We start from the raw sequence: 23,663 nt of genomic DNA on the forward strand, positions 1-23,663 counted from the left end.
TTGATGATTGCCTGTTCTGTTCATTCCCTCTGAAGCACCTGGCACTGGCCATTCTTGGCAGACAGGACACTGGGCTGGAGGGACCTTGGTCTGGCCCCGTCTGGCTGCTCTTACATTCAGAACCGAAGAATCCCACAGCACTGCCACCTCAGCACCAGGGCACACACTGGAATTCTCTGTTCTTCTATTGGGGATCAAATGTGCAGCATAACATAGGTGCTGAGCTGATGCTGCTAGTGGGACCTTAAACTTGAGTATTTTCTGTCTTAGTCTATTAATTGCACTGCAGTAGTGCCTAGGAGTGCCCCAGTCACAGACGAGGACCCTAGAGTGCCAGGTGCTGGACAAAACTAGAACAACAAGTCCCTGAGCCAAAGAGCTGGGGTTTTAGCTGGGCGGCCAGCATGTTGCAGCAGGGGGACGGTGGGTTGAACTTAGTAAAAGTGAAGTCTTTGTTAAGGTGCCTGGTGGGTGTAGGCAGAGCTCAGGAGGGTGTCTGGGAGCCTGGTGGGTGCTCGGAGTTGGAGATTGGGGACATCCTGTCAGCTAGGGATGGGGTTCAGCACCTTTCACAGGAGCTGGGTCATTAGTTAAGGACCAGCTGGTCAGGGGAAGCGGGTTGGCCGGGAAGGCGGAGGGATGGGGCAGGGGGGCTCAGTGCTGGAGATGTAACAATCCTTGCTGTATGTTTTCCTGTCGCAAGCAGAGCTCCGGTGAACACCCCTCCCCCACCTCCCCTCTCAGGCCTCCCCCAAGCCCTGCAGCTCATGGGGGGGATGTGCAGCTCCTCCCCGCCATGCACCAGGCTCCCTTCCCCGCAGCCCCTTTGCATCCTGCCCCTGTTCCTGCTGCTGAGCTCATGCGCTCCCCTCCCCCATGGGGAGCATCAGCCAAGCAGCCCTCCATTCAGGGCCCAGCCATCAGCCCCCTTCCTCCTCGCTCCAGACGGGCCCAGCCAAATGGGGAATGGATGCCCCTGTCCCTAGCGGATGCGGGGGGCAGCAGGCAGACAGCAGGATTGGGAGCCCCCTGACTGGGGCATGGGGTGCTCCAGCCACAGTCCTGTCTCCAGCACACAAGGGGAGCGGGGGTGGCAGGGAGCCAGGGTTTACTGTTTCCCCTGCTCTGGTGCTTCATGGCTGAGAGGTGGAGGCTGCCAGGCGGAAGCGGGGGGGGTTCAGTTATTGTCCCAGCCCCAGGCCTGCTTCCCTTCCCGCCCCCAGCATCAGGCACAAAGGGGGAGGGCAGCCTTTGCCCCGCCTTCGTACCCTTCTGCTCCAGAGGGCCGGGCCAGATTCCTGCATTGCCGGCTTCCCACTAGGATGCCTTGGCTCCGCCGCATGTTTGCAAACAGGATCCAGGAGCTGGTCGGGGCTGTTCAAGCCAGAGATGCTTTCCTTCCTCACTGTGCATGGGATGGCACGTTGTCGCCTTCAGGGATGCTGGGCATGGGATGGGTCAGGGCGCCCCTCTGCCAGTACTCCTGCCCCACTCCCCACAGCGCCCCCTGCTGGGAGAGGCTGGGGCTTGAGTAGCTGGGAGCTCCCCCCACAGCCAGTGCCCTCACCTGCTCCCCACAGCGCCCCCTGGTGGGAGAGGCCGGGGCTGAGGTAGCCGGGAGCTCCCCCCACAGTCAGTGCTACTGCCCTGCTCCCCACAGCGCCCCCCCGCTGGGAGAGGGCATTTCCTGAAGAGACCCTCTCCCCCTCCCTGCCGTGCCCGGGGCATAGTGGCCCCCAAGCCAGGTGGCAGGTGCCGTGGTTTGCTCTGGTTGCCTCATGCCATCAGCCACAAACCGTGGGCTGGGGAGAGTTAACCCAGTGGAACTAGGCCAGCCCTTCAGCCCGCGCATGCCAGGACCTTGTTTTGCCAGATCTGGGCAGGACGCCAAGTTCCTGCTGGCCGTGCTGTGAAGCTGACGTAGTTGGCGCTGCTGAGCCAATGTGACCACTTCCCCTCAAGAGAGCGGGGGGCACTTCATTGGGGGGCAAGAGAGGAGTCCCGGGGGCCCAGTGCGAGGGGGTGGGTGAGACCAGAGGGTTGGCCTAAGGGGATTGAAGTGAGTTGAAGGATTCACCTTATCTGACCCAATCAAAGGGCTGGACACAAACACCGTGCGAGGCGCCAGGATCCGCCCCCGCCTGGCCTTGGGAAGCGGGGGAGGCCGTGGGGTGCCAGGGATGGGCTGGGAGGAGGGCGGGTGCAGCCTGGGACTCAGGACTCCAGGGTGCCATTCCCAGCTGAGCTCCGGCCTCCCTGGGTGACGGCTCCCTCCCCACGCCCCTCTGCCACCCAGGGATAAAGACACCGTCCTTGCCTGATCATGCTCATGAGATGCCAATGGGCTGCGTGGGAGCCTCCATTGATGTGGAGAAGGGGTGCAGTGGGGTGGAGAGACATGGCCAGTGGGAGGGGGCCTCAGGGGGCAGAGAAGGTGGGCGAGTGCATTGGCTCTGTGCCTAGACGTGCCCTGCTCTCTCTGCAGCCTTGTCTGAATCACAGCCCCTGCTACCATGGCCCAGTGTCCAGCACTGACCTGTGGGTCTCCTAGGGGCAGCGTGGGGCCACCCCATGGACCCCCAAGGAGGTGGCAGAGCATTAGTACCTTGGGACAAGGGTTATTCAGGCCAAGACAGGCAAAGCCCTGGCACCTCAGCTTCTGGGCAGAGGGGCATCACTGTGTGTCAGGGAGTGTGGGGCGTGGAGGGGTTGGGGGCTGTGTGAGCAGTCGTGGAGGGACAGTGGTTGTGGCAGCGGGCAGATTGTGTGGCAGTGGGTATATTTGCTGTGTCTATGGGGGTTGTGTCTGCGGGATTGCATCTGAGTAGGCCACATGCGCAGAGGGCATTTATTTGTAGGCAGGGTACATGTGTGGGATGGGGAGTGCTTTTATGTGGAGGGTTGTCTGTGCAGGGGGGTGCGGAGGGAGATATGGTTTGCCAAGTCTTGCCCTTGGTTCCAAGCAACTGCTGCTTTCTGAACCCACTGCCTGCTCTAGGCACCCCTCAGCCTGTGCAGGGATGCCAGCTGGGCAGCCGTTTTTCAATTAAATGTTTTTGTGTTGGTGGGAATGGATCAGTGTCACCGACACTTGCCCCGGGGATTGGGGGGCTGGCACGGGAGGATCCTCAGGTTTAGGATGGCCTTTCTTGGAGCGTGGGGGGGAGGAAGGAGACAGAGAGAGCCCCCAGGAGAGCCAAGCACCCAAGTGGTTAGTGGTTAGAGCGATGACATCTGTTGCTGGGTGGTTCAGGCATTGCTATTCCCTTCCTTCCCCTGCTGAGTTTGGAGGTGGGATTTGAATGTGAGTCCCCCCCACCCCCATAACCACCACCAATGCTCTAATCCTGGCCTGCTGGGGAAGGGAAGGGGATGGTCTCTCACTCTCTGTTGAAAGGTCTCCCTTGTGTTCTGATGTGGAACGGGAATAATTTTCACAGGAAAAACCATTCCCAGTGCAGCCGCAGCTGGAACTGCTGCCCCATTCCCTACGGTGCCCCCTGCTGGAAAAGGTCTCACCCCACAGCACTTCTGCCACGCTCCCCACAGCTGGTGCAGCTGCCCTGCTTCCCATAGCGCCCCCTGCTGGGAGATGCCGGGGCTGGAGCAGCTGGAGCTCCCCCTGCAGTGCCCCATGGCAGGAGAGCCTGCCTGGGGAGCTAACACTCTGCGTGGCTGCTGCCTCCTTGTAGTGTTAATGCCCTGGCACTCTGTCTGTCCCTTCCCGCCCAGCCACAGCCGCCCAGCTCCTTCGCTGTTCCTGAAGACCCAGCACGTGCCCTGCTCGCCCGCCTGCAGCCAATGAACTCCATGAACCCAATGAAACCATCCCTCCCACCCACGCCGCATGGGTGAGTGTTTCTTTTCATCTGCCCGTCAGTCCGTCTGTCTGTCCCTGGCACACCTTGGGATTTTGGGGTGGGCTTTTCAGGGAGATGTATGGGGAACTAGGGTCCTCCCTCACCTCTCCTGCTGGCCGGGAATGGGGGGGAGCAATAGAGCTCTCCACGCACAGCTCTAGTGTTACTCACAATGTGGCACCAGAGGACGGGGTGATGTGTCTTGTATCATCTCTACACAAACCTCGCTGATAACTACCTTGCGTTGCCTCCTGCCCTGTCCCTGCTCCCCAACATAGACCCAGCGCCTCCTCCCCCATCATGGATCCCCCCAACTTAGCACCTCCTGCTTGGCCACAGGTACCACCCCAGCTCTTTCCAACGCTCATAGGTAGACTCTTAGACCATCATTATCATCTAGTCTGCCCTCCTGCACATTGTAGGCCACAGAACCTCGCCCATCCCCTCCTGTAACAGACCCCTCACCTCTGGCTGAGTGACTGAAGTCCCCAAATCGTGATTTAAAGGCCCCAAGTTACAGAGACTCCACTATTTACACTAGTTTAAACCTGCAAGTGACCCGGGCCCCACGCTGCAGAGGAAGGCAAAACCCCTCCAAGGTCTCTGCCAATCTGACCCAGTGGAAAATTCCTTCCTGATCCCAACTCTGGCGATCGGTTCGACCCTGAGCATGTGGGAAAGACCCACCAGCCAGACACTTGGGAAAGAATTCTCTGTAGTAACTCAGAGCCCTCCCCATCTAGTGTCCCATCGCCAGCCGTTGGGGATATTTGCTGCTAGCAGTCACAGATCAGCTCCATGCTATTGTAGGCAGTCCCATCACACCACCCCCTGCATAAATTTATCAAGCTCAGTTTTGAAGCTAGTTCATTTTTTTGCCCTTACTGCTCCCCTTTGAAGGCTGTTCCAGAACTTCACAGAAACCTTCACCTAATTTCAAGCCTAAACTTGTTTCTGGCCAGTTTATATCCATTGCTTCTTGCGTCCACATTGGTGCGTACCTTAAATAACTCCTCTCCCACCCTCCCTCAGATCTGCCAGAGCCCCTCCCCAGCCGTGGATGCCTCCAGCCCTGGCCATGTGTGTCTGTCCAGTTGCTCCACCATCCCCACCAACCCCCCAAAGGGCTTTTTAATGGCCTTGTTTTCCTTTCTAGTGATGGTTCATTTGCATACGAGTCAGTTCCTTGGCAACAGAGCACCAATCAGCCTGCAGGATCTCTCTCCGTGGTAACCACCGTTTGGGGCGTCAGCAACAACACGTCCCAGAGCCAGGTACCTGGGGCAACCTCCCTGAGTCACGGGGACACAGCTGGAGGCCCCTGGGTGTGGCAGTGGCAAGGGCAAGGTCTAGGGCGCTGCCCAGAGCTGGGGTGCTTTTGGGAGCCCCTAAAACATTGCAAAGGGGAAAGCGTCCCTGAGATCTGTCCTGGGACCTGTACCCCACTCCTGCCCCTCTGCCAATCCCTTTTCCCCACCATTGTCCCTGCTATGACAGCCTCCCACATATGTCCCATCCCAGCCCCCTTCCTCCCTTCAGCCCCAGCCCCCCATGTTCTGCCTCTGTCAACTCATCTCCCCCCACACACCACCCCCACTCCATCAGCTCCCCACAAACACTGCCCTTTGCCAACTCTGTGCCTATACGTGTTCCTCCACCAGCCCCCCTCGCCCCTCCAGCCCCCTCTTTCCTTCCCCCACTTCCAGTCATGCTGCTGGTGCTTGGGCTGCAGCCCCTTGGCGAAGGGGGTGTGATGAGGGGTTCCCGGGGGTGGGTGGTCTGGCATCTCATGCTGCCTCTCTCACCCCCTTACACCACCTCTCTCGGGATCTGTCCTGTGCAGGTTTTTGGAAACTCCATGGGCCCTGGGGGAAACACCTCTGGAAACCCCATGATGCCCGGCATGGCTGGCAGTGGCTCTGGAATGAACTCGCCTCAGTTTATGGGACAGCAGCCTTTCCCGGAGGGGGCCGCCAGCAAGGGCTACGTGCAGCAGGGGATGTACGGCCGTAGCACATACCCTGGGGGGCCAGGCTTCACCACCAGGTAAGGAGGGGGCCTTGGCGTGGCTCGGCTGGCCTCATGCCCAGTCTCTGTGTGGTGGGAGTGCTCTCCTGGGCGTGATGGCTTCTCAGGGTCATGGGCAGCCCTGGGTGTGATGGGAGAATGGAGCTGTTCTCTCTAATAAGCCCTCAAACACCCCATGCCCACACACACTGCTGTGCTGGCCAGATAAGGAGCCGTCCCCATGCTCCCATCATTGTTGATGGCACTGGGGAGCCCAGCCTTGGGATGGGGTGGAGGCTCCTTCAGGGAGATGGTGGGGCGCCATTATGGCCTTCAAGGGGGGAGTCCTACAGCCCTTTGCAGGAATGGCTCTGTGACTTCCTCCCCTTTCTCTAGTTACGCAGGCAGCCCCAATGGCCCCGGCGGCATGGGCCTCCCTTCACACACGGGCCGGCCCCCGGCCGACTTCACCCAGGCGGCTGCTGCAGCCGCTGTGGCCGCAGCAGCTGCCACGGCCACAGCCACGGCCACAGCCACGGTGGCCGCCTTGCAGGAGAAGCAGAGTCAGGAGCTGAGCCAGTACGGAGCGGTAAGAGTGTGCTCCCTCAGCCAGGCAGCTGCTGGCAGGCCGGAGGCACTGGGCTGCAGTATTAGATGGGGTGTCGGCGTAACTCTGGGGCCCAGCAGCCCTGGTGGTGGGTACGGGTTGGGGATGGTGGACAGGTGCCTCAGTATCGACGGGATAGGGTTGGCGTTCTGGAGGCCCGGCGGCGCTAGGTTGTGCTGGGTGCTCCAGGGTGTTGGGGTTGGCAGGAGCCCCAGCACGAATAGATGCGCGGGAGGGGAGATAGGTGTTCTGGCAGTGGTAGGTATGTGTGGGGTGGGGTAGGTGATGTTCGTGGGGTGGGGGGTCAGTGATGGAAGTTGGGTGCTGGGTGGATGTGGGGAGGGGGTCAGTGAAGGATGCTGAGTCTATGTGGGGGGTTCAGTGATCGGGGTGTTTGGAGGGTCAATGACTAGTGCATGGGGGGGTTCAATGATGGGTGCATGGGGGGGTTCAGTGATGGGTGCTGGCTGTGGAGAGGGTCAGTGATGGGTGTATGTGGGAGGTCAGTGTGGGGTTGGATGTGTGGGGGGGTCAATGACGCATGTACATGGTGGGTCAGTGATGGGGTTGTGTGGGGGGGTTCAGTGATGGGTGCATGCGGGGGTCAGTGATGGGTGTTGGGTGGGGGTGATTGATTCAGTGATGGGGTTGGGTGTGGAGGGGTCAGTGATGGGTGCATGGGGGGTTAGAGATGGGGTTGGAGTGGGGGGGGTCAGTGATGGGTGCGTGGGGGGGTCAGTTACAAGTGATGTGGGGGGTCAGTGATGGGTGTGCATGGGGGGGTTCAGTGATGGGTGCATGAGGGGGTCGGTGATGGTTGTTGGGTGGGGGGATCAGTAATGGGTTCTAGATGGATGTAGGGGGTCAGTGGTGGGTGCATGGGGGGTAAGTGGTGGGGTTATATGTCGGGGGCATCAGTGATGGGGTTGGGGTGGGGGTGTTCTGTGATGAGATGCGTGGGGGGTCAGTGATGGGGTGGGGGTGTGTGGGGGTCAATGGTGGGTGCGTGGTGGGGCCAGTGATGGCATTGGCGGTGTGGGGGGTTCAGTTATGGGTTGGGGGTATGGGAGTTCAATGGTAGGTGCTGAGTGTGGAGGGAGTCAGTGATGGGTATACGTAGGGGGTCAGTGATGTGTGTATGTGGGGTGTCAGTGATGGGGTTGGGGTGGGGGGTTCATTGATGGGTGCATGGGGGGGTTAGTGATGGGGTTGGGTGTGGTGCGGTCTGTGATGGGTGCGTGGGGTGTTTCAGTGATGGGTGCTGGGTGTGGGGGCATCAGTGATGGGGTTTGGTGCTGGACACCTCAGCAGTGCTGAGTGCTGGGGTGTGAACCAGGAATTGTTGCAGTACCCTGTGTGCTTTGTTTCCTTTCCAAGTGGCTCTGATCTCTCTACTTATTTCTCCAGATGGGGGCTGGGCAGCCATTTAACAGCCAGTTCCTGCCTCACTCGGGCCCCCGCGGACCCGCTGTGCCAGCTGGGATGAACCCTGCCAGCATGGGGGGCGTGATGGGCCCTTCAGGAATGTCTCCCATGAGCATGAACCCCGCCAGGGCCCCTGGCATGACCCCCTTGTATGGAGGACAGAGGCTGCCCCAGCATGGGTACCCTGGGCCCCCACAGAGCCAGCAGATCCCCCGGCAGGGGGTCAAGAGGGCGTATTCCAGTGACGTGAGTAAGAAGCAGGGATGAGGCCGGCATGATCAGCGGGCAGGGGATTTGGGTCCCATTGCAATTAAACAGCCCAGAGCAACCCCACATGCTGGGACCCAGCTTGCCGCTGCCCAAGGAGGGGGTCCTGGGCCTGGCTCCTGCCTGGGGAGGCTGGGAGCCCTGCAGCTCTGGAACCTCATCTGTCCCCTCAGGAGAGACCTGATGCCCAGCTTTAACCCTGAGCCTGCCAAAAGTGATAAGCTGAGAGTTGCCCAGGGCTAAAGGAGGGGGAGCTACTGTGGGCCCCACAAACTCTGGCACCCAGGGAGGAGGCACACAATGCTGCTGGGGGAGGCAGTGTTTTCAGCAAGGCTCCTAGCTCTCAGCTTCAAGCCTGACCTGGGGCACTCAGCCAGGCGAACGGAGATAACTGGGCGTGGCTTTTCTGGAGTCTTGCTGGGCAGCAAGTGATGCATCAACTCTGTGCTGGCCTCCACCCCAGAGGTGGCTGCATGGGGGGTTCCGCTCTTCCTGGTTTCAGGGCTGTGATGCCATCTTGTCTCTCCCTCTCAGGGTTACCCCGGGCAGCAGTACATCCAGGGGGCCCAGTACCCCACCCAAGCTGCCCAGTATGCTCCTAGCGCGCCCCAGCCATCTGCACCGTCCCCCTCATACCCTGGCCACAGGATGCCCATGCAGCAAGGAATGGGCCAGTACCTCTCCGCCTCTGTCTCCGCCGGACCATACTACAAGGTACCTAACTGTCAGGGTGACGCTGCAGAGACTGTATAGGGGGATGGTGTTGGGGAGCATTGTACGAGGTGGGGTACAGGCAGCCTCCACTGGGGGAAGCACATTGTCTTTGTAGATTGCTTGGGGGGAGTTACTTTGGACCCTCCTCCACACACCTTTAACCTTTATTAACACCCCCCCCCCCCAATTGCTCCAGTGCCCCCTCCTCCAGGAGCTCCTGAGGAGTTAACCCTCTGTCTCCCGCAGCTGAACCCCATTGTAGAGAGGGCCCAGTGGGCTTTTCTGAGGTCACCCAGCAAGGCAGAACTGGGAAAAGAACCCAGGAGTCCTGGTTCCCAGGCTCAAGCTTTAGCCTGAAGACCATCCTCCCCTGCATCCCATGGCTCCTGCCTGTACCCCTGACCCATCTTGCTGCCTACACCCTGAGACGAGGCTCCCCCCGGGATGGGGTGAGGGGGCCAGTCCATGATGGACAGTCTAGCGGGTCTGGGGTGGGCTGAAGTCTGAGGACTGGGATGCTCCTCTGACGCTGTGCCTTGGGGTCATCTTCTTTCCAGCCGACTGACCAGTTCAATGGGCAGAATGCCAGCTTCACCAGCTACAGCCAGGCCTCCATGAACGGGGTGAGTCACTGCACCGAGGGCCAGCCCTGGCATCTCCCTGCTCTGGGAACTGAGGGGCAGCCAGGCCTGCTTTGCGCCCAATACTCTGTTCGCTCTGCCTCCCCTGGTACTGCCCCTGCTCTGCACCCCCAACCCCAGTACTGCTTCCCAGTACTATGGCCGCTTTGCCCCCTGGGTACTGCCACCCTAATTTGGTACCTCCCAGTCCTGCATCCCCTCTGTCCCCCAGCATTGCCCTCCCAGTACTGTGTCCGCTCTGCTTCTCCTGGTACACCCGCTCTGCCCGCCAGTAGCACACCAGTCCTGTCCCCCTGGAACTATGCGCGCTCTGCCCCCCAGGTGCTACCACCCAATACTGCCCCGAGTGAGGAGGATTTGCTGTCCCAGGGGGCATGTTTTTTCCAACCCCGAGCCCCCTGGCACATCTAGTGGGCTGCTCATGGACATGCCAAGTAACTTCCAGAGGCACTGGTAGCTCTCCCTGCGCTCCAGGGGTCTCCCAGCCTCCCCCTTTCCTTGGCATCTTTGCCCAGAGGAGCAGGCCCCTACTCCTCTCCCGCTTGCCCCATATCTCCTGTTTCCCTCCTAGTCCCTAAGGGGATGCACCCCCTGTGCTAAAGGTCGGGTTCCCCCAAAGGCTGGGGACAGCCACGATGTGTTTGTCTCCCTGCAGCCTGGCCGGTCTGTGCCTGGCTACCCCAGCTCCCCGCTGCCCGGGAACCCCACGCCCCCCATGACGCCCGGAAGCACCATCCCACCATACATGTCCCCGGGGCAGGATGTCAAGTCGCCCTTCCTGACGGACATCAAGCCCAGCGTCAGCTCCCTGCACCCGTCGCCTTCAGGTGAGTCTCACCTGCAGGTCTTTGGGATCCGGCCCGGGAGTCTGAAGCAGAGGAGTGCCTTGCCCACCAGCTGCTCCACCCGGGCCCATCATCCATGGGCTGCTCCACCCGGGCCCATCATCCATGGGCTGCTCCACCCGGGCCCATCATCCATGGGCTGCTCCACCCGGGCCCATCATCCATGGGCTGCTCCACCCGGGCCCATCATCCATGGGCTGCTCCACCCGGGCCCATCATCCATGGGCTGCTCCACCCGGGCCCATCATCCATGGGCTGGTCCACCTGGGCCCATCATCCATGGGCTGGTCCACCCGGGCTACAGGAAGCGTGGGGGGATGAATTCAGGGCAGGAGGAAACCCAGCAGCTCCATGCGGCCTCGCTAAATGTGGGCACAGCGGCCCCCCGTCCACAGGGCAAGGGGGAACAGCACAGGGGTCTGTCTCTCTGAGCCAGGATGGAATTTGGGGGGCATGGCCCCTGTAGGGGGGGATGGAACATTGGGGGGCTGGGGGTTCCATGGCAGTTGGGGAGGTGGAATCGGGTCGGGGGAGGGGTGTCTGGGACGCCACCCAAAGACGGGAGGACAGGGCGCTGCCCCCAACCATGTTTGGGAGAGGAAGAAGGGGCAGGGGGGTCCAGGCCAGCCCCATGGCCTGGCGCCCTCTGCAGCTGGTGCCCGTGGTGCTGCAGGTGCAGTGCCTGCCGGTGCCTATGGCCCTGCACCGCTGGCCCATCCCCAGCCTGAGCCCTCCTTCCCCCACCACAGGCAACCCGTGCGAGGAGCTGCGCCTGACCTTCCCCGTGCGGGACGGGGTGGTCCTGGAGCCCTTCCGCCTCCAGCACAACCTGGCTGTCAGCAACCATGTTTTCCAGCTCCGCGATTCTGTCTACAAGACACTGATGCTGAGGTGAGGCCTCCCCCCCGGGGCTCCACTCACAGCTCCCCTCACCGCTAGCGCTGGCAGTCCCCCCAGTTCTGCTGGGGTCCTCGTTGTACTGGCCTGGCCGCTCTCACACCCGGCCCTCCTGGCTGTGGAGCAGCTTTGGCCTCCCCATAGGGGCAGAGATTCCAAGCCTCCCCACAGCTGGGTCTGCCCCTTTGCCCACCCTCCAGTCCAGCCGTCACCCTCTGGTCCCTCCACCCCAAGGCACTGCCCTCTGGCCCCTTCATAGCTGGGATCCCCGCCGCTGAGTCACAGCACCGTCTGCCTTCTCTCTACCAATGGAGAGAACCTGGCCGATGCCCTGCCCCTGGCCCTGGAGCTACCCTGAATCCCTGTTCCACGGGCTCCTAGCCTATCTCCCTCTACACCCCCCTCGACTGTCCAAAGAACTCTCCAGGGTCACTCAGCCAGCTTTCCTCCTGCCCAAGGCCTGACCTGGAGCTCCAGTTCAAATGCTACCACCATGAGGACCGACAGATGAACACTAACTGGCCGGCCTCAGTCCAGGTCAGCGTCAATGCTACGCCCCTGACCATCGAGCGGGGTGACAACAAGACTTCCCACAAGCCCCTCTACCTGAAGCAGGTGTGCCAGCCTGGGAGGAACACCATCCAGATAACCGTCACCGCCTGCTGCTGTGTAAGTGACCTGCACTCCCCTGCCTGCCCAGATCCCAGTACATGCACAAACTGACAAACTCACAGACACTGCCAGACGCACACAAGCATGTGTGTATGTATATGTGTGCACACATGCTCGCTGTAAAGTTACATCACACCGTGGGCCCAGTCCTGCTCATTTGGCACTGGTGCGACCACTGCTGGAATCCTGTGTCCAGTTCTGGTGCCCACAATGCAGGAGGGGTGTTGATAAATTAGCGGGGCAGAGAAGAACCACGAGAATGATTCAAGGATTAGAAAACCTGCCTGAGAGTGAAAGACTCACGGAGCTCAATCAGTTTAGCTCAACAACAAAAAAAGGCTAACGGGTGACTTCATCCCAGTCTGTCAGTACCTACGTGGGGAACAAATATTTAATACTGGGCTCCTCCGTCCAGCAGAGGAAGGTCTAACGTGATCCAGCGGCTGGAAGTTGAAGCTAGACAAATTCAGTCTGGAAATAAGGTGTAACTTTTTACCAGTGAGAGTAATTAATCAATGGAACAATTTCCCAAAGCTCATGGTGGATTCTCCATCACTGACATTTTTTAAATTAAGGTTGGATGTTTAGCTACAAGATCTGCTCTGGTCTATTGCCTGGTTCTACTTTTGATTTTTTATCAGAGAAACAAATGCTGAATATTTCCATTCAGCAATGCTGCTGCCACACAACTCATGGGAGTTGTAGTTCATTTTCCTCTTATCCACATTCTACTCTAAGGGCCAGGCTCCCCAGCCACACTCACTTTCCCATGATGCACCACATCCAGGGACTCCCATGAGACCATCACCTGCCTTCATCAGGGGGAGAAACTGGTGCATCATGGGAGATGTAGTCCAGCCCATAGAGAATGCGAGCATGAGGTACCTGCACTACAGCTCCTATGAGGCACCACAGCAGCATTACCAAATGGAAATATTTTAGTTTTCTGTTTTTTGACGAAAATCCAAGATTTTTCGTGGGAATAAAAACCCATTTCCTGTCCCCGGCCAGTCAGAGACCAGACACCACACACCATCTCTGCCAGGCCAGGAGATGTGGGCATGGCCTCCCAAAGGCACCTGTATATCACAGCATCTGCATGCTCCATCCAGCAGCATCCCAGAGAGGCACCCACCCCTCGCCTATTGGAGACAGTGTGGTCTACTGGTTAGAGCAGAGCAGTGAGATCCCGGAACCCTGAGCTGGAGCCCGGGTTTTAGCAGGGAGGGTGGAGTAAGGGGTAGAGGGGGTGGGAACTCACTCCTTAGTTCTGTTCCTAGCTTTGGGAAGGAGTGTGGCCTAAGCAATGTGCACACTAAACTTACCTTCCAGGCTTGCTTAGTTAAAGCATGTTGAGATCCACCATTTAAAGGCACCAGAGAAAGACAAAAGCTTATTAATTGTTGGGAAGGTTCCTGACTCCCACCATGCACACCCCCCAACAGAAAATCAAACCCTTACTAACCAAGTTAACTAGACCAGCAGCATGGCAGCCCCATCCGTTGGAGAGGTGAAAGCACGATACAGTGCATCATGGGGTAGGTGGATTGACCTCTGGGGCAGATATTCCTGAAGTCACAGCCTGGACTTTGGGAGGGAGGGGAAGAACCAGAATTGGGTTTCTGTGCTCCCTGGAGCAGATTATGAGAGAGAACCTAAGTTCACAGCTTATTGAACCAAAAGGGACTACTCGGATCGTTTAGGCTGACCTATCACATAACACAAGCCAGAGGACTGCTCTGAATTAATTCCTGTTTGAACTAGAGCAGATCTTTTAGCAGAACATCCAGTCGTGATTGAAACCTTGCCAGTGACAGAGAATTCATCCCAGCTCTTGGTCAGATGTTCCAATGGCATATTACAGTAAAAAACACAAAACAAAAAAACCCCAACGCCAAAAAACCCCACATCCCGTGAGAAAAGAATGTTAAGGTTGCAAAGTCAAGTACTCAAAAGCTAGGAAATTCCTCAATGTAGGTTGCCTGTGCACTTTGCTTACACCAGAGGGCAACCCCTTGTCACGTTCTAACCCCTGCCCCAAAGTGTGGGGGTGCTAGAGCTTCTCAGCAAAATGCTTGGAAAAGTTTTTTGACCGTGGGCAAAACAAGGTGTTATTCTCTAGTCTTGGTCTTGGAAACAGTTGAGCCCTTTTCACGGAAACTTGCCCACAAAATGCAGCCTGAAGCAGACTCTCAGTGTGGAAAAGTTCAGCCTGAGCAGTTAACATTTGGCAAAGTTATAAACAGCTAAAAACAGGGTCTTAGAATGGGAAGTGTCGAGCAACCTTAATTCTAGATGGCCCTACCACCGCCACCCATAATGTCCCCCTGGAAGGGGCTTTGCGTTCAGCTTCCAGGTAGCTGGGAAAGCTCTGCTCAGCCTTTGGGGATGAGATGCAAGGTGGCCCTGACCATGTATACTGGATACAGTCTGTAGCCATGTCATTAGGAGTGCAGGTGGCCATTTAAACTCCAGACACGCTAGAAGGCTCAACGAGACAGTTCAGCAGAGCCCGTTGGCTGGGATTCTTGTGCAGAGCCCTGGGGATCTACTGGTGCAATAGATGGATGTGGATATGGAAGCCTGGGGGCTCTGGGGGAGAGGCATGGCAACGCTGGTCTGATTTGTGCACACGCGACCCAGCTAATCTCTCTCCCCTCTTTGCAGTCTCACCTCTTTGTCCTGCAGCTGGTGCACCGGCCCTCCGTTCGGTCAGTGCTGCAAGGGTTAATAAAGAAGCGCCTGCTGCCAGCCGAGCACTGCATCACCAAAAGTGAGTGCCCCCGCTGGGCTGCAAGGTGGCTCCTTCAATGTGCCATGAGTTTGGAGGCCTCAGCCCTGTGGGCAGTGCTCCTGGTGGAGCTGCTATGGGTGGGAGCTGGAAGGAGGAACTCCAAATAGCCCTGGGCTCTGTCTTTCTGGCCATGCCTTGTGAGCTTATATTTAGAGAAAGGGACTGGGAGTCAAGACTCCTGGGTTCTCACCTTGGGCATGCCCCTGCCCTCATCTGTGCCTCAGTTTCTCCACCTGTTAAATGGAGATAATGATACTGAGCTTCCACACAGTCAATTAGTGACTAAGGAGCTTGGAGAGCCTCAGGTGAAAGGCAAAGAGGAGGGCAAGGGGTTAGTAATTAGGGCACCAGTCAGTGCTCCTCCATCCAAGCCCAGCTGGTCTGTTCCTAAGGGCTCTCCCCTCCTGCTGGCTCAGGGGCTCATCGCAATGGGCTAGTGCAGTTCATACACATCTGGGCATCTAACCCTTGACATCCCAATTCACTGTGCCAGGGGTGACATGCATGCCTTTGAGCACCAGGGGGCACCCTAGTGGTGACCAGCACTCCCCCCCCAGCGCGTGTTGCCACCAGCTGACCCATAAGGGCGGCGAGGCCTGGTCCCAGCGCTGCCTGTTAGCTGCACAAGCCTCCCCACTCTAACAAGCCTCCTGCTGGTCTCCCCTCCCAGCCCTGCCATGTGAAGCAGGTCTCCCTAAGGGGTTGGAGTAAGGGGCTGTGCAGCTTCCTGGCAGGCTGGCTCCCCAGGCCTGGAGCTTCCCTCTGCCTGAGCCCAGCTCCCCAGGAAGTGATGGTGCTATTCTCAATGGCCTTTCACTCTCAATACCTAGTAAAGCGAAACTTCAGCAGTGGGACAATCCCAGGGACTCCGGGTCCCAATGGGGAGGACGGCGTGGAGCAGACAGCTATCAAGGTGTCGCTGAAGTGTCCCATCACCTTCCGGAGAATCCAGCTCCCTGCCCGGGGCCATGACTGCAGGCACATACAGGTGCGACTCCCCCCACACTGGCTGAGCTCCCTGCCAGGTGTCTGGGCTCAGGCACATGCTGGGAGGACCAGAAATAAAGGGCTCTGACCAGTGGCAAAGGGACAGAATGGCAGTGAGACCTCTCAGGTGGCAGAAGGGTCTTCCCAGGGAAGGGGTGGGAGACCCCTCACTGGGGACATTGTAAGGCCAGGCTGCTGGCCCAGTGCCTGGGCTGTCTCTCTCCCTGCCACCTGGAGGCATCACTTTGCTGCCTTCTCCCCTCCACCCCAAGGGTGACTGCTTGTCTCACTTTCTCTCCCTGCTCAGTGCTTTGACTTGGAGTCCTACCTGCAACTGAACTGCGAGAGGGGAACGTGGCGGTGTCCTGTTTGCAAGTGAGTGGTCGTGCTCTGTGGAGTGGGCAGCCCAGACTGACCCCCCACCCACTCTCCACCCCCTCACACACCAACTGAACTGCTGTCACGGCGCTATGGCAGAGTCTAGTGCTCAGCAGGGGGCTGAGAAGCTGGAGACCTGGGTTTTACCCGCAGCTCTGCTGCTGGGTGACCTGGGACTTGCCCTCTCTGTGCTTCAGTTTCCCCCTCTGTATAACGGGGGTAAAGATACCGACCCACCTTTGTGCTGTGCTTTATGACCCACTCTCAGGGTCCAGAGGGTTTGTGTGGGGAGGGGAGCAGCGCTGGGTTCCTCTGGCCGCGGATGCTGTTTTGGATTTGAGTCCCCAGCTCCTACGAGGAGCTGAACGGTGTGACTGGGTCCCCTTCTCAGACCCGTCCCTTGTCTTGTCCTCAGTAAAACGGCTCTCCTGGAAGGACTAGAGGTGGATCAGTACATGCTGGGGATCCTGATCTACATTCAGAAGTAAGTGCCCTGCTTGAGTTCCCGCACTGTGCTGCACTGTTGTGTTTCCTTTTCGCCATCAGAGGGCAGATGTGTGCCAGAGAGAGAGAGTTGGTGAAGTTAGTGTCTCTCTGGGGGCATAACCTGCTCCCAAAAAGCCAGGCTGATTAGGGGATTTGCCCTGGAGAGCCCTGACCTGCCCTCTGCTCCCTTCCCACCCCACCCCCAGGAGAGGGCAGATGGCGGAGGTGCTGAAGGCAGAATCCCCGTGTGCAGCTGGGGGGACGTCAGGGCAGCACATGACTTGGGTGGGGTCAGTGGGGGCTCCTGGGGAATGGACAGCTATGGGTGGGAGCTCAGGGGATGGGAGAGCTGTGCCCTGGGGGACAGAGCACCTTGCAGTGCTCTCTAGAGACCCCTGCTTAGTGGGAGGGGGCAACAATATGATTTCCCCAGGGGATCCCAGAACAAGACTGAGCTGAGTGCCGGGCTGTGCCTGTCCCCAGGGTCCAGTGCAGGGTCCCGGCTGCGGCTGGGTGTGTCCAGCTAAAAGTCCCATCTTAGCAGCCTCAGCAGAGAGGGCTGGACACCCCTCCCCTTCCACCCCCAGAGGGGTCCCTCCAGCACAGCCTGAGGCAGGACTGGGGGGAAGGTTGCACCTTGACAAGGGGCTGCAGTCTCTGCAGCTCTTGAGCCAGCCCCTCCCCACGACTAACAGGACAGCCCTGCACTAGAGGCTGGTAGGGCTGGGCCCTGCCTGCAGCCACCCCTTGTACAGGGCCTCCCTGCCAGCCCTGCTCCAACGCCCCATCTCCCCACAGCCCTTGCCATGCCAGCCCTGCTCTGCTGATTCCTCTGCCCAGCTAAACCCAGGGACTTCAGGGAACAGGTCCAGCCCACCCCCAGGAAGAGAGAGGGCGGCTCCAGATCAGGGGCTAGTGCAGCTCCCAGCACAGGCGACGGGTCCCTGGAGGGCTTTGCCAGGATGCACCCCCCCCATGCTCCTCCCTCACGCACCCCTCTTGAAAAGCTGCCAAGCCCAGGACTGCTGCGGCAATAGCCCGGTTGCCCCAGGCTGACTGATGTTAGGGGCCCTGGCGGTGCCAACAGATGTGAGAGCTCTGCCCACCCTGACCTGCCCCTCTCTGCCCACCCAGCTCCGACTATGAGGAGATCACCATCGACCCCACGTGCAGCTGGAAGCCAGTGCCCATCAAGCCCGACATCCACATCAAGGAGGAGCAGGACGGCCCTGTGCTGAAGCGCTGCCGGACCATGAGCCCCACTCACATGGTGATGCCCAATGTCATGGAGATGATCGCCGCCCTGGGCCCCGGCTCCTCACCGTTCACGCCCCTGCAGCCCCCGCCCACCAGCGGCAGTGCCAGTGACTACAGCAGCCAGAGTGCGTGACCAGGGGCGGGAGGGGGGCTGGGCCTCTGAGCCGGGGGGAAGAGAAAGGGGTCTCAGGTGGGGGCGGGCAAAGGGACAGGGAATAGGGCCTTCAGGTGGGGGGGCAGGGAATGGGGCCTTTGATGAAGGAGTGGACTAGGCATCAGGAACGGGGGCCTCTGACCAGAGGGAGGGGACAAAGAAGGGTCTCCACTGGCTTCCTTGGGGAAGCGGGCAGGGCAGGGTGGCCCAGAGGACCCTGCTGCTGATGAAGTGCAGGGAGGTGCCTGGAGCTGAGTGTGCCCACTCACACATGTGACAGGATTCTCAAGGAACTGCCCATGGGTGTCCTCCCAGCGTACCCTGCCCCGCTCTGGCACACCTGGCTCTGCTCTGACCAGGTTTTCTTTTGCAGGTTCCAGCTTCTCTGGCCCTGGCAGTTTCCCGGACTCGTTCCCTCCCACAAACCCCGGCACCCCGACGTTGAACGAATTCACGCCAGGGCCTCCCCCCATCTCCTACCAGTCGGACATTCCCAGCAGCCTCCTGACCCCCGAAAAGCCACCAGCTCCCTCCATCACCGGACAGGTCAGATGGGCTTCCCTGGAGCGGATAAGGGTTGTGTGTGTGGGAGAGGGGTGCTCTCCCTGTGGCTTAGGTGACCCCACTTCTGTCTGTGGCAGCTGGTCCTCCCAGGCCCTTGAGCAGTGCAGCTGGCAGGATGCTGTGCTTCCTCACTAGTGTTTGTGACAACTCACGGCTGGTTCGCTGGGTATGCCCGGGGCTGCTTGGTGGCATGTTGCCTTGGCCAATAGCATTCTGTCCTTTGATCAGTGGCTTTCTGAACCAGGCATGGTTATTTGCCATCTGGTGCAGGAGAGCCAGAACCAAGGCCCAATCCCCAGAAGTTCGTGAGTGAGAGAGCACCTCCCGGTGGGGAGCATGCAGCACTGCACCTCGCGTCACCGAGGCCCGTACCCCACAGGGGGCAGTGTGGCAGGCTCTTCTGGAAGGTGGGAATGCAGGGGCACCATTCTGTCTGCTCACATCAGCTGTAAAATACCAGGCTCCAAAAGGGCAACGGGTGGTTGTGAGGGAAGTGTGGGGCAGGGTGCGTGTCAGTGGCATGTTTGTGGGGGTGTTAAGGGGGCATGTGTGTATGCTGGGTGTTTGTATGGCCCTGGGTGTGACCCTGGGGTCCTGCTTCAGGCCTGGCCACTCCACAGCTCAGAGAATGGTTTCTCATCACCGGATTTTCTTCCTCTCTCTCAGATGCCTCCATCTGGCAGGATAGACCCATCCCACAACCCTGTACAGCAGGGGCTTCATAACCCCAACCTCAGCAGCCAGTCGGGACAGCAGCTCCATCACCGGAACCCTCCCCCCCCGCAGTCCCGGCAGCCCATTGGGCAGGCGGGATCCGGGGGTCCGGCGCATGCAGGGGATCTTGCCTTTAACCCTGGGCCTGGGATGGTGGGGCAGCCAGTCATGCCGGGAGCTGGGGAAGGGCCGGAGCCTTCCCTCGATGTAAGTAAACTGACCCTTCCTGACCGTGCCCTGTCCAGCTCCAGGGGGTTGTCTCGGGGGCTGCATCCCCCCCCCACACACACACCCCCACACACTGAGTCTTTTTCTCTAAGCAGGGCAGGGGAAGCCCTGAGGGATCGGTCTGCACTAGTTGCAGGGACCTTCCGAACTGAGGCTCAGATCTGTGATTAGCCAACAGTGCCCGGGCCCGTTGCTGGCTGAGCCCACTGGCTCCCAGCTCCCACGCGCTCTGCGGATGGGGTCTGAGAAACTTGTATGCCAAGAAGCCCAGCTCAGTACCCCCTGCTGTCAGAGGGGAAATCCCCACATGCTCAGGGCCTTTGCCCCAGGGCAGGAGGGCTGCAGGGACAGGTGCTCTTCAAAGTTCCCTCGCACCACCTAAGGCAAGTCAGTTTCAGTGGCAGCAGTATGTGAGGCGACGATGCAGCCAGCTTCATGGCCGACTCCCTTGGACTGCCCTAGCTCGATGGATCAGCCCCCACCTTGCAGCAGGGCGAGCTGGAGGTGTGAGACTCCGAGTCGCGCCCTCCGGGAGTGCAGTCGCATGCCTTCACCACACAGCCCCTGCGGAGGGTATGGTTCGTTCCCCACGTGGTCTGGCTCCCACCAGCTTCCCCGGAGGCTTCCTGGCTGCAAGGCTTATGGCCTCAGGCTGAGTAGGCGTAATCCCCACCACCCTCTTGCCTGGAGTGCAGATGGTCTTGGGTCGGGAATGAGGCTTGATCCTCATTCCATCCCCCCATCCCGTTCTTCTGGGACATTCCCTGTCGGACTCTTCTGGGCAGTAGGTCAGGGGTTTGAGCTCCGCTCAGCTGTTGCCATGCATTAGAGGCGTGGGGGAAGAGGAGGCGTGCCTTTGGCCAGTGCTGTCCTCATGCTGTTTCCTTTGTGCATTAGCGGCGTGGGGGAAGAGGAGGCGTGCCTTTAGCCAGTCCTGTCCTCATGCTGTTTCCTTTGTGCATCCCCCTCCTATGTCTGCTCAGAGACCCCCGGGCATTGGTGAGGCTCCCACCCCATGAGCGCTGTGCTGTCTCAGGCCTCCAGCCAGGGCTAATCCCACTTTGCCCAGCCAGCTGAACCCGGAACCATCTGCCTGGGCTGGAACTTCCTGTCGCCTTCCCCCGCCACAGAAGGTGTCTCATTTGCGCACTCTCAGCAACATTGTGGGGCTCGGCTCTTGGCTTCTGCCTGCCCCAGACGCGTCATCACTCCAGAGATCCGTGCCCCAGCAGGGACTTGGTTCTCCCCAGCCCTGCAGCACCACGTGCCGCTGTTCATACTGGTGCACGGTGGGTGTGAAACATCCTCACTCTGAACTAGGAGCCCCCGGGGCTTGGGAGTCTCCCTTGCCCCTTGCCGGGAAGGAACTGCCAAGCACATCAGCTGCTGGATCTAGCTGAGGATCGAGTTGCCCCTTCTCCCTCTTTGCTGGGAGCTGACATTGTCTTCCCAGGGGGCTGTGACTGGACATGGGGATCGTGGTGTTAGTGGGGAAGGTCCCAGCACTGGGGGAATATGATGCCCCCACCCTCTGGCTACAGATCTCCCTGCAGGAGAGTTTGCAGCTGCTGGCTGTTTTGGGGGCTGACAGATAAAAAAGTAACCCTTCCACATGGCCTGTGTGGGGCAGGGACTTGGAGGCTGCAGCCCCTCTTCCCAGCCCATCCCCCTCTGCTCCATGGGTGTTCAGCTAGCAGTTACTCCTGCTGGGTTTTCAAAACCAGGAGAAAAAAACACATTGAATGGCCACGCCCGGAGCAAACTGGGCAACACTGGCTCACCTCAGCTCTCTGGGCATCCTCAGGCCCTCGCACCAGCTGTTGTCTGACATGCCTGGCTGGGTGAGATGGGACCGAGATGGGTAGTGTTTCATAGCCTGGGGAGGAGATCATGGCATGGCCCCAACAGAGGGCTGGGGGGCAGCTCCCAAATTGTGGAGCCTAGTGCTGTGCCTGATCAGAAGCTGGTCTCTCCATGTGGGAATGCAAGAGTGGAGAGGGGATAGCCCGGAGCTTGGCTTTATGGAGAGGATAGGTCACCTGCAATTAGTGATCTGTTCTAGAGCCAGAGCTGGAGTCAGGGCTCCTGGGTGCTGCTCGCAGCAGGGAGAAGGCTGTGCACTGGGGGGTTGGGGCAGGGGCTGAAGTCAGGGTTCGTGGGTTCTTTTGTGGCTGTGCCATTTACTTTCTCCCCTTGTCCAGAGCAGCGCCCTCAGCTCCGGCTTTTCTCCAGGGGGCTGGGCAGGTTGTTGCTGGCCGTGGGCCACCTACATGGCACTCCCTGGGCACAGGGTGCCCTAGTAATTTCATTCTGTTTGTTGCCCTCAGCTTCTTCCCGAGCTGACGAACCCTGACGAGCTGCTCTCCTACCTGGGCCCACCAGATCTCCCCAACAACAGCAATGACGACCTGCTCTCCCTGTTTGAGAACAACTGAAGCCGTACCCGGTGGAATGCAGCCACCAGGCCCAGAGGCCCTCCACACCCCCATCCTTGCCTCCACCCTGAGGCACCTCCACACTCACCCATCCCACAGCTTTCTAGACACGCGCCTCTCCTCTGCACCGGGCAAGGACTCCTTTGTCTGAACTCTCAGAACCTGCCCCACAAAAGGGACCCTGGAGCAGCTGGCTCTGGAAATCCTTCCCACGCAGTGGAGATGTCCCTCTCAGATGGTTCCTGGAGCCTCCGTGACATAGACGCACTCGGGCTATGCTAATGTGCCAGGTCACCAACATGCCGGGTGTGCTGGCCCCACTGATCAGCCCTGGAGGTGTCCTACAAACCACAGCTGGAGAAGAACAAGGCGGAGCAACTTCTTGGAATGGGGCTTCCTCTGCTGGCTCTAGGATGCTCAGCTCTGCCTGGGCACATGGAGGTTCAGGATGAAGACTGGCACCTGTGTGTACATTGCCGCACAACACTGGGGACACGTGCTGAAGAAAGGCAGCGAACCATGGAGCCCAGTATGAGGCTCAGTCCCAGGGCCTGGCGAAGCAGACACAGCATTGCCCTTGAAGACCTCCAGAAGCTGTCTCCACCCATCCCAGCTCCTAGATGGGCACAGCACCCAGTTGGCTTCAGGCCCCCCCAGTGCTCATGTGCTCTGGCTCCCTACCATCTCTGGGAGCCAGCATCCTGGATGTGTCAGTACTTCACAGGAGCATGCCTGGAGATCCACCTCCGCTCCCTTCTCTGTGGGGTTGGGCCAATGATGAATTGCAGTGGAAGAAAGGGGGAGTCTGAAAAGCCTCTTCCATTCCTTCCCCCGGGACTGCAGCAGAAGCAGCAAAGGAACTGGCTCCATTGGAAAGACCAGCCAGTTCCCCAAACACACCCTGACAGACTGACTCCATCTGGTGATGGGTCATCTACAAGCACAACGATGTACATAGTTCAAAAACACTAAAGGAAAGAAACCCAATATATTTAAAGGCACGTGTGTCGCTCTGGTGTCTAGTTCTGGGGTCCCCCAGCCCCGGGGCAAGAGTCCTCTGTATAAATGTGCATATGCGCCCTAGTTTGTAATATAGACCATTCCATGTGGGACCACCCCTGCCACCAGAGACCTGCTGCTTCAGCCAGAGCGGGACCCCTTCCCTCATGTTTGAAATGTCTGTCCCACCCAAGCAGGGTCTGGCTGCTGAGGATGGGAACACGCCCAGCCAGCCCTGGAAATCAAAGCGAAGAGTCAGTCCAAAACACTGTGGTTTTGGAACCTGCCACTCCACCTCTCCACCCCCAGTCAGCACCTCTCTCCAACCAAGGCTGAATTCAGTGTAGCGGAGAGGGGGTCCCAGAGGCGGCCTGACTGGGGAAAACCAAACCATTATCCCTGGCCGGATTTCTTAGGATGGAGTCCTGTGTCTGAGTGCTGATGACTGTTTAGTTTTGTGTATCCTGTTTCATTATCGCTATATATTAAAGCATTTCTTTTTGGTGGGGCTCACTGAATCACCTAGGTGCTGTTGGTCTGAAATGGTGAGCGTGTGCTACGAGATCAGGGTGGGAGCAGGTCAACGGATGAGAGGGCTCCAGACATCTCTGATCAGGAAGTGGCTTTAACATGGAACACCAGAGAGAGAAAGAAATAGGTGTAGAGGGGGGCAGGTTCCAAATCTCTCCTCTCATCCTGGCCCCCTGCTAAGAAGATGCAGAGTCCAGTTTA

The 23,663-nt window shown here is 59.0% G+C and overlaps 1 protein-coding gene across 2 annotated transcripts in view; it reads left to right on the top strand.

The window, feature by feature from the left end:
• ZMIZ2 (zinc finger MIZ-type containing 2) overlaps window positions 1–23,439 on the top strand; it is a 43,519-nt gene extending 20,080 nt beyond the window's left edge. For both annotated transcript variants that reach the window (XM_077805737.1, XM_077805739.1), the window contains exons 2-19: window positions 3,733–3,851; window positions 5,017–5,134; window positions 5,704–5,906; window positions 6,264–6,456; window positions 7,882–8,145; window positions 8,701–8,880; window positions 9,438–9,503; window positions 10,177–10,348; window positions 11,116–11,257; window positions 11,722–11,932; window positions 14,603–14,708; window positions 15,560–15,717; window positions 16,024–16,091; window positions 16,510–16,578; window positions 17,715–17,962; window positions 18,365–18,537; window positions 19,222–19,476; window positions 21,825–23,439. In XM_077805737.1, coding sequence (XP_077661863.1) covers window positions 3,802–3,851; window positions 5,017–5,134; window positions 5,704–5,906; window positions 6,264–6,456; window positions 7,882–8,145; window positions 8,701–8,880; window positions 9,438–9,503; window positions 10,177–10,348; window positions 11,116–11,257; window positions 11,722–11,932; window positions 14,603–14,708; window positions 15,560–15,717; window positions 16,024–16,091; window positions 16,510–16,578; window positions 17,715–17,962; window positions 18,365–18,537; window positions 19,222–19,476; window positions 21,825–21,932 — 2,784 coding nt within the window. In that variant the 5' untranslated portion in view covers window positions 3,733–3,801 and the 3' untranslated portion in view covers window positions 21,933–23,439. The remainder of the gene's footprint in view (window positions 1–3,732; window positions 3,852–5,016; window positions 5,135–5,703; window positions 5,907–6,263; window positions 6,457–7,881; window positions 8,146–8,700; window positions 8,881–9,437; window positions 9,504–10,176; window positions 10,349–11,115; window positions 11,258–11,721; window positions 11,933–14,602; window positions 14,709–15,559; window positions 15,718–16,023; window positions 16,092–16,509; window positions 16,579–17,714; window positions 17,963–18,364; window positions 18,538–19,221; window positions 19,477–21,824) is intronic.
• Window positions 23,440–23,663: the final 224 nt, after the last annotated feature.

This window comes from Eretmochelys imbricata, chromosome 26 (assembly GCF_965152235.1).
Source record: "Eretmochelys imbricata isolate rEreImb1 chromosome 26, rEreImb1.hap1, whole genome shotgun sequence".
Lineage (NCBI taxonomy): Eukaryota > Metazoa > Chordata > Testudines > Cheloniidae > Eretmochelys > Eretmochelys imbricata.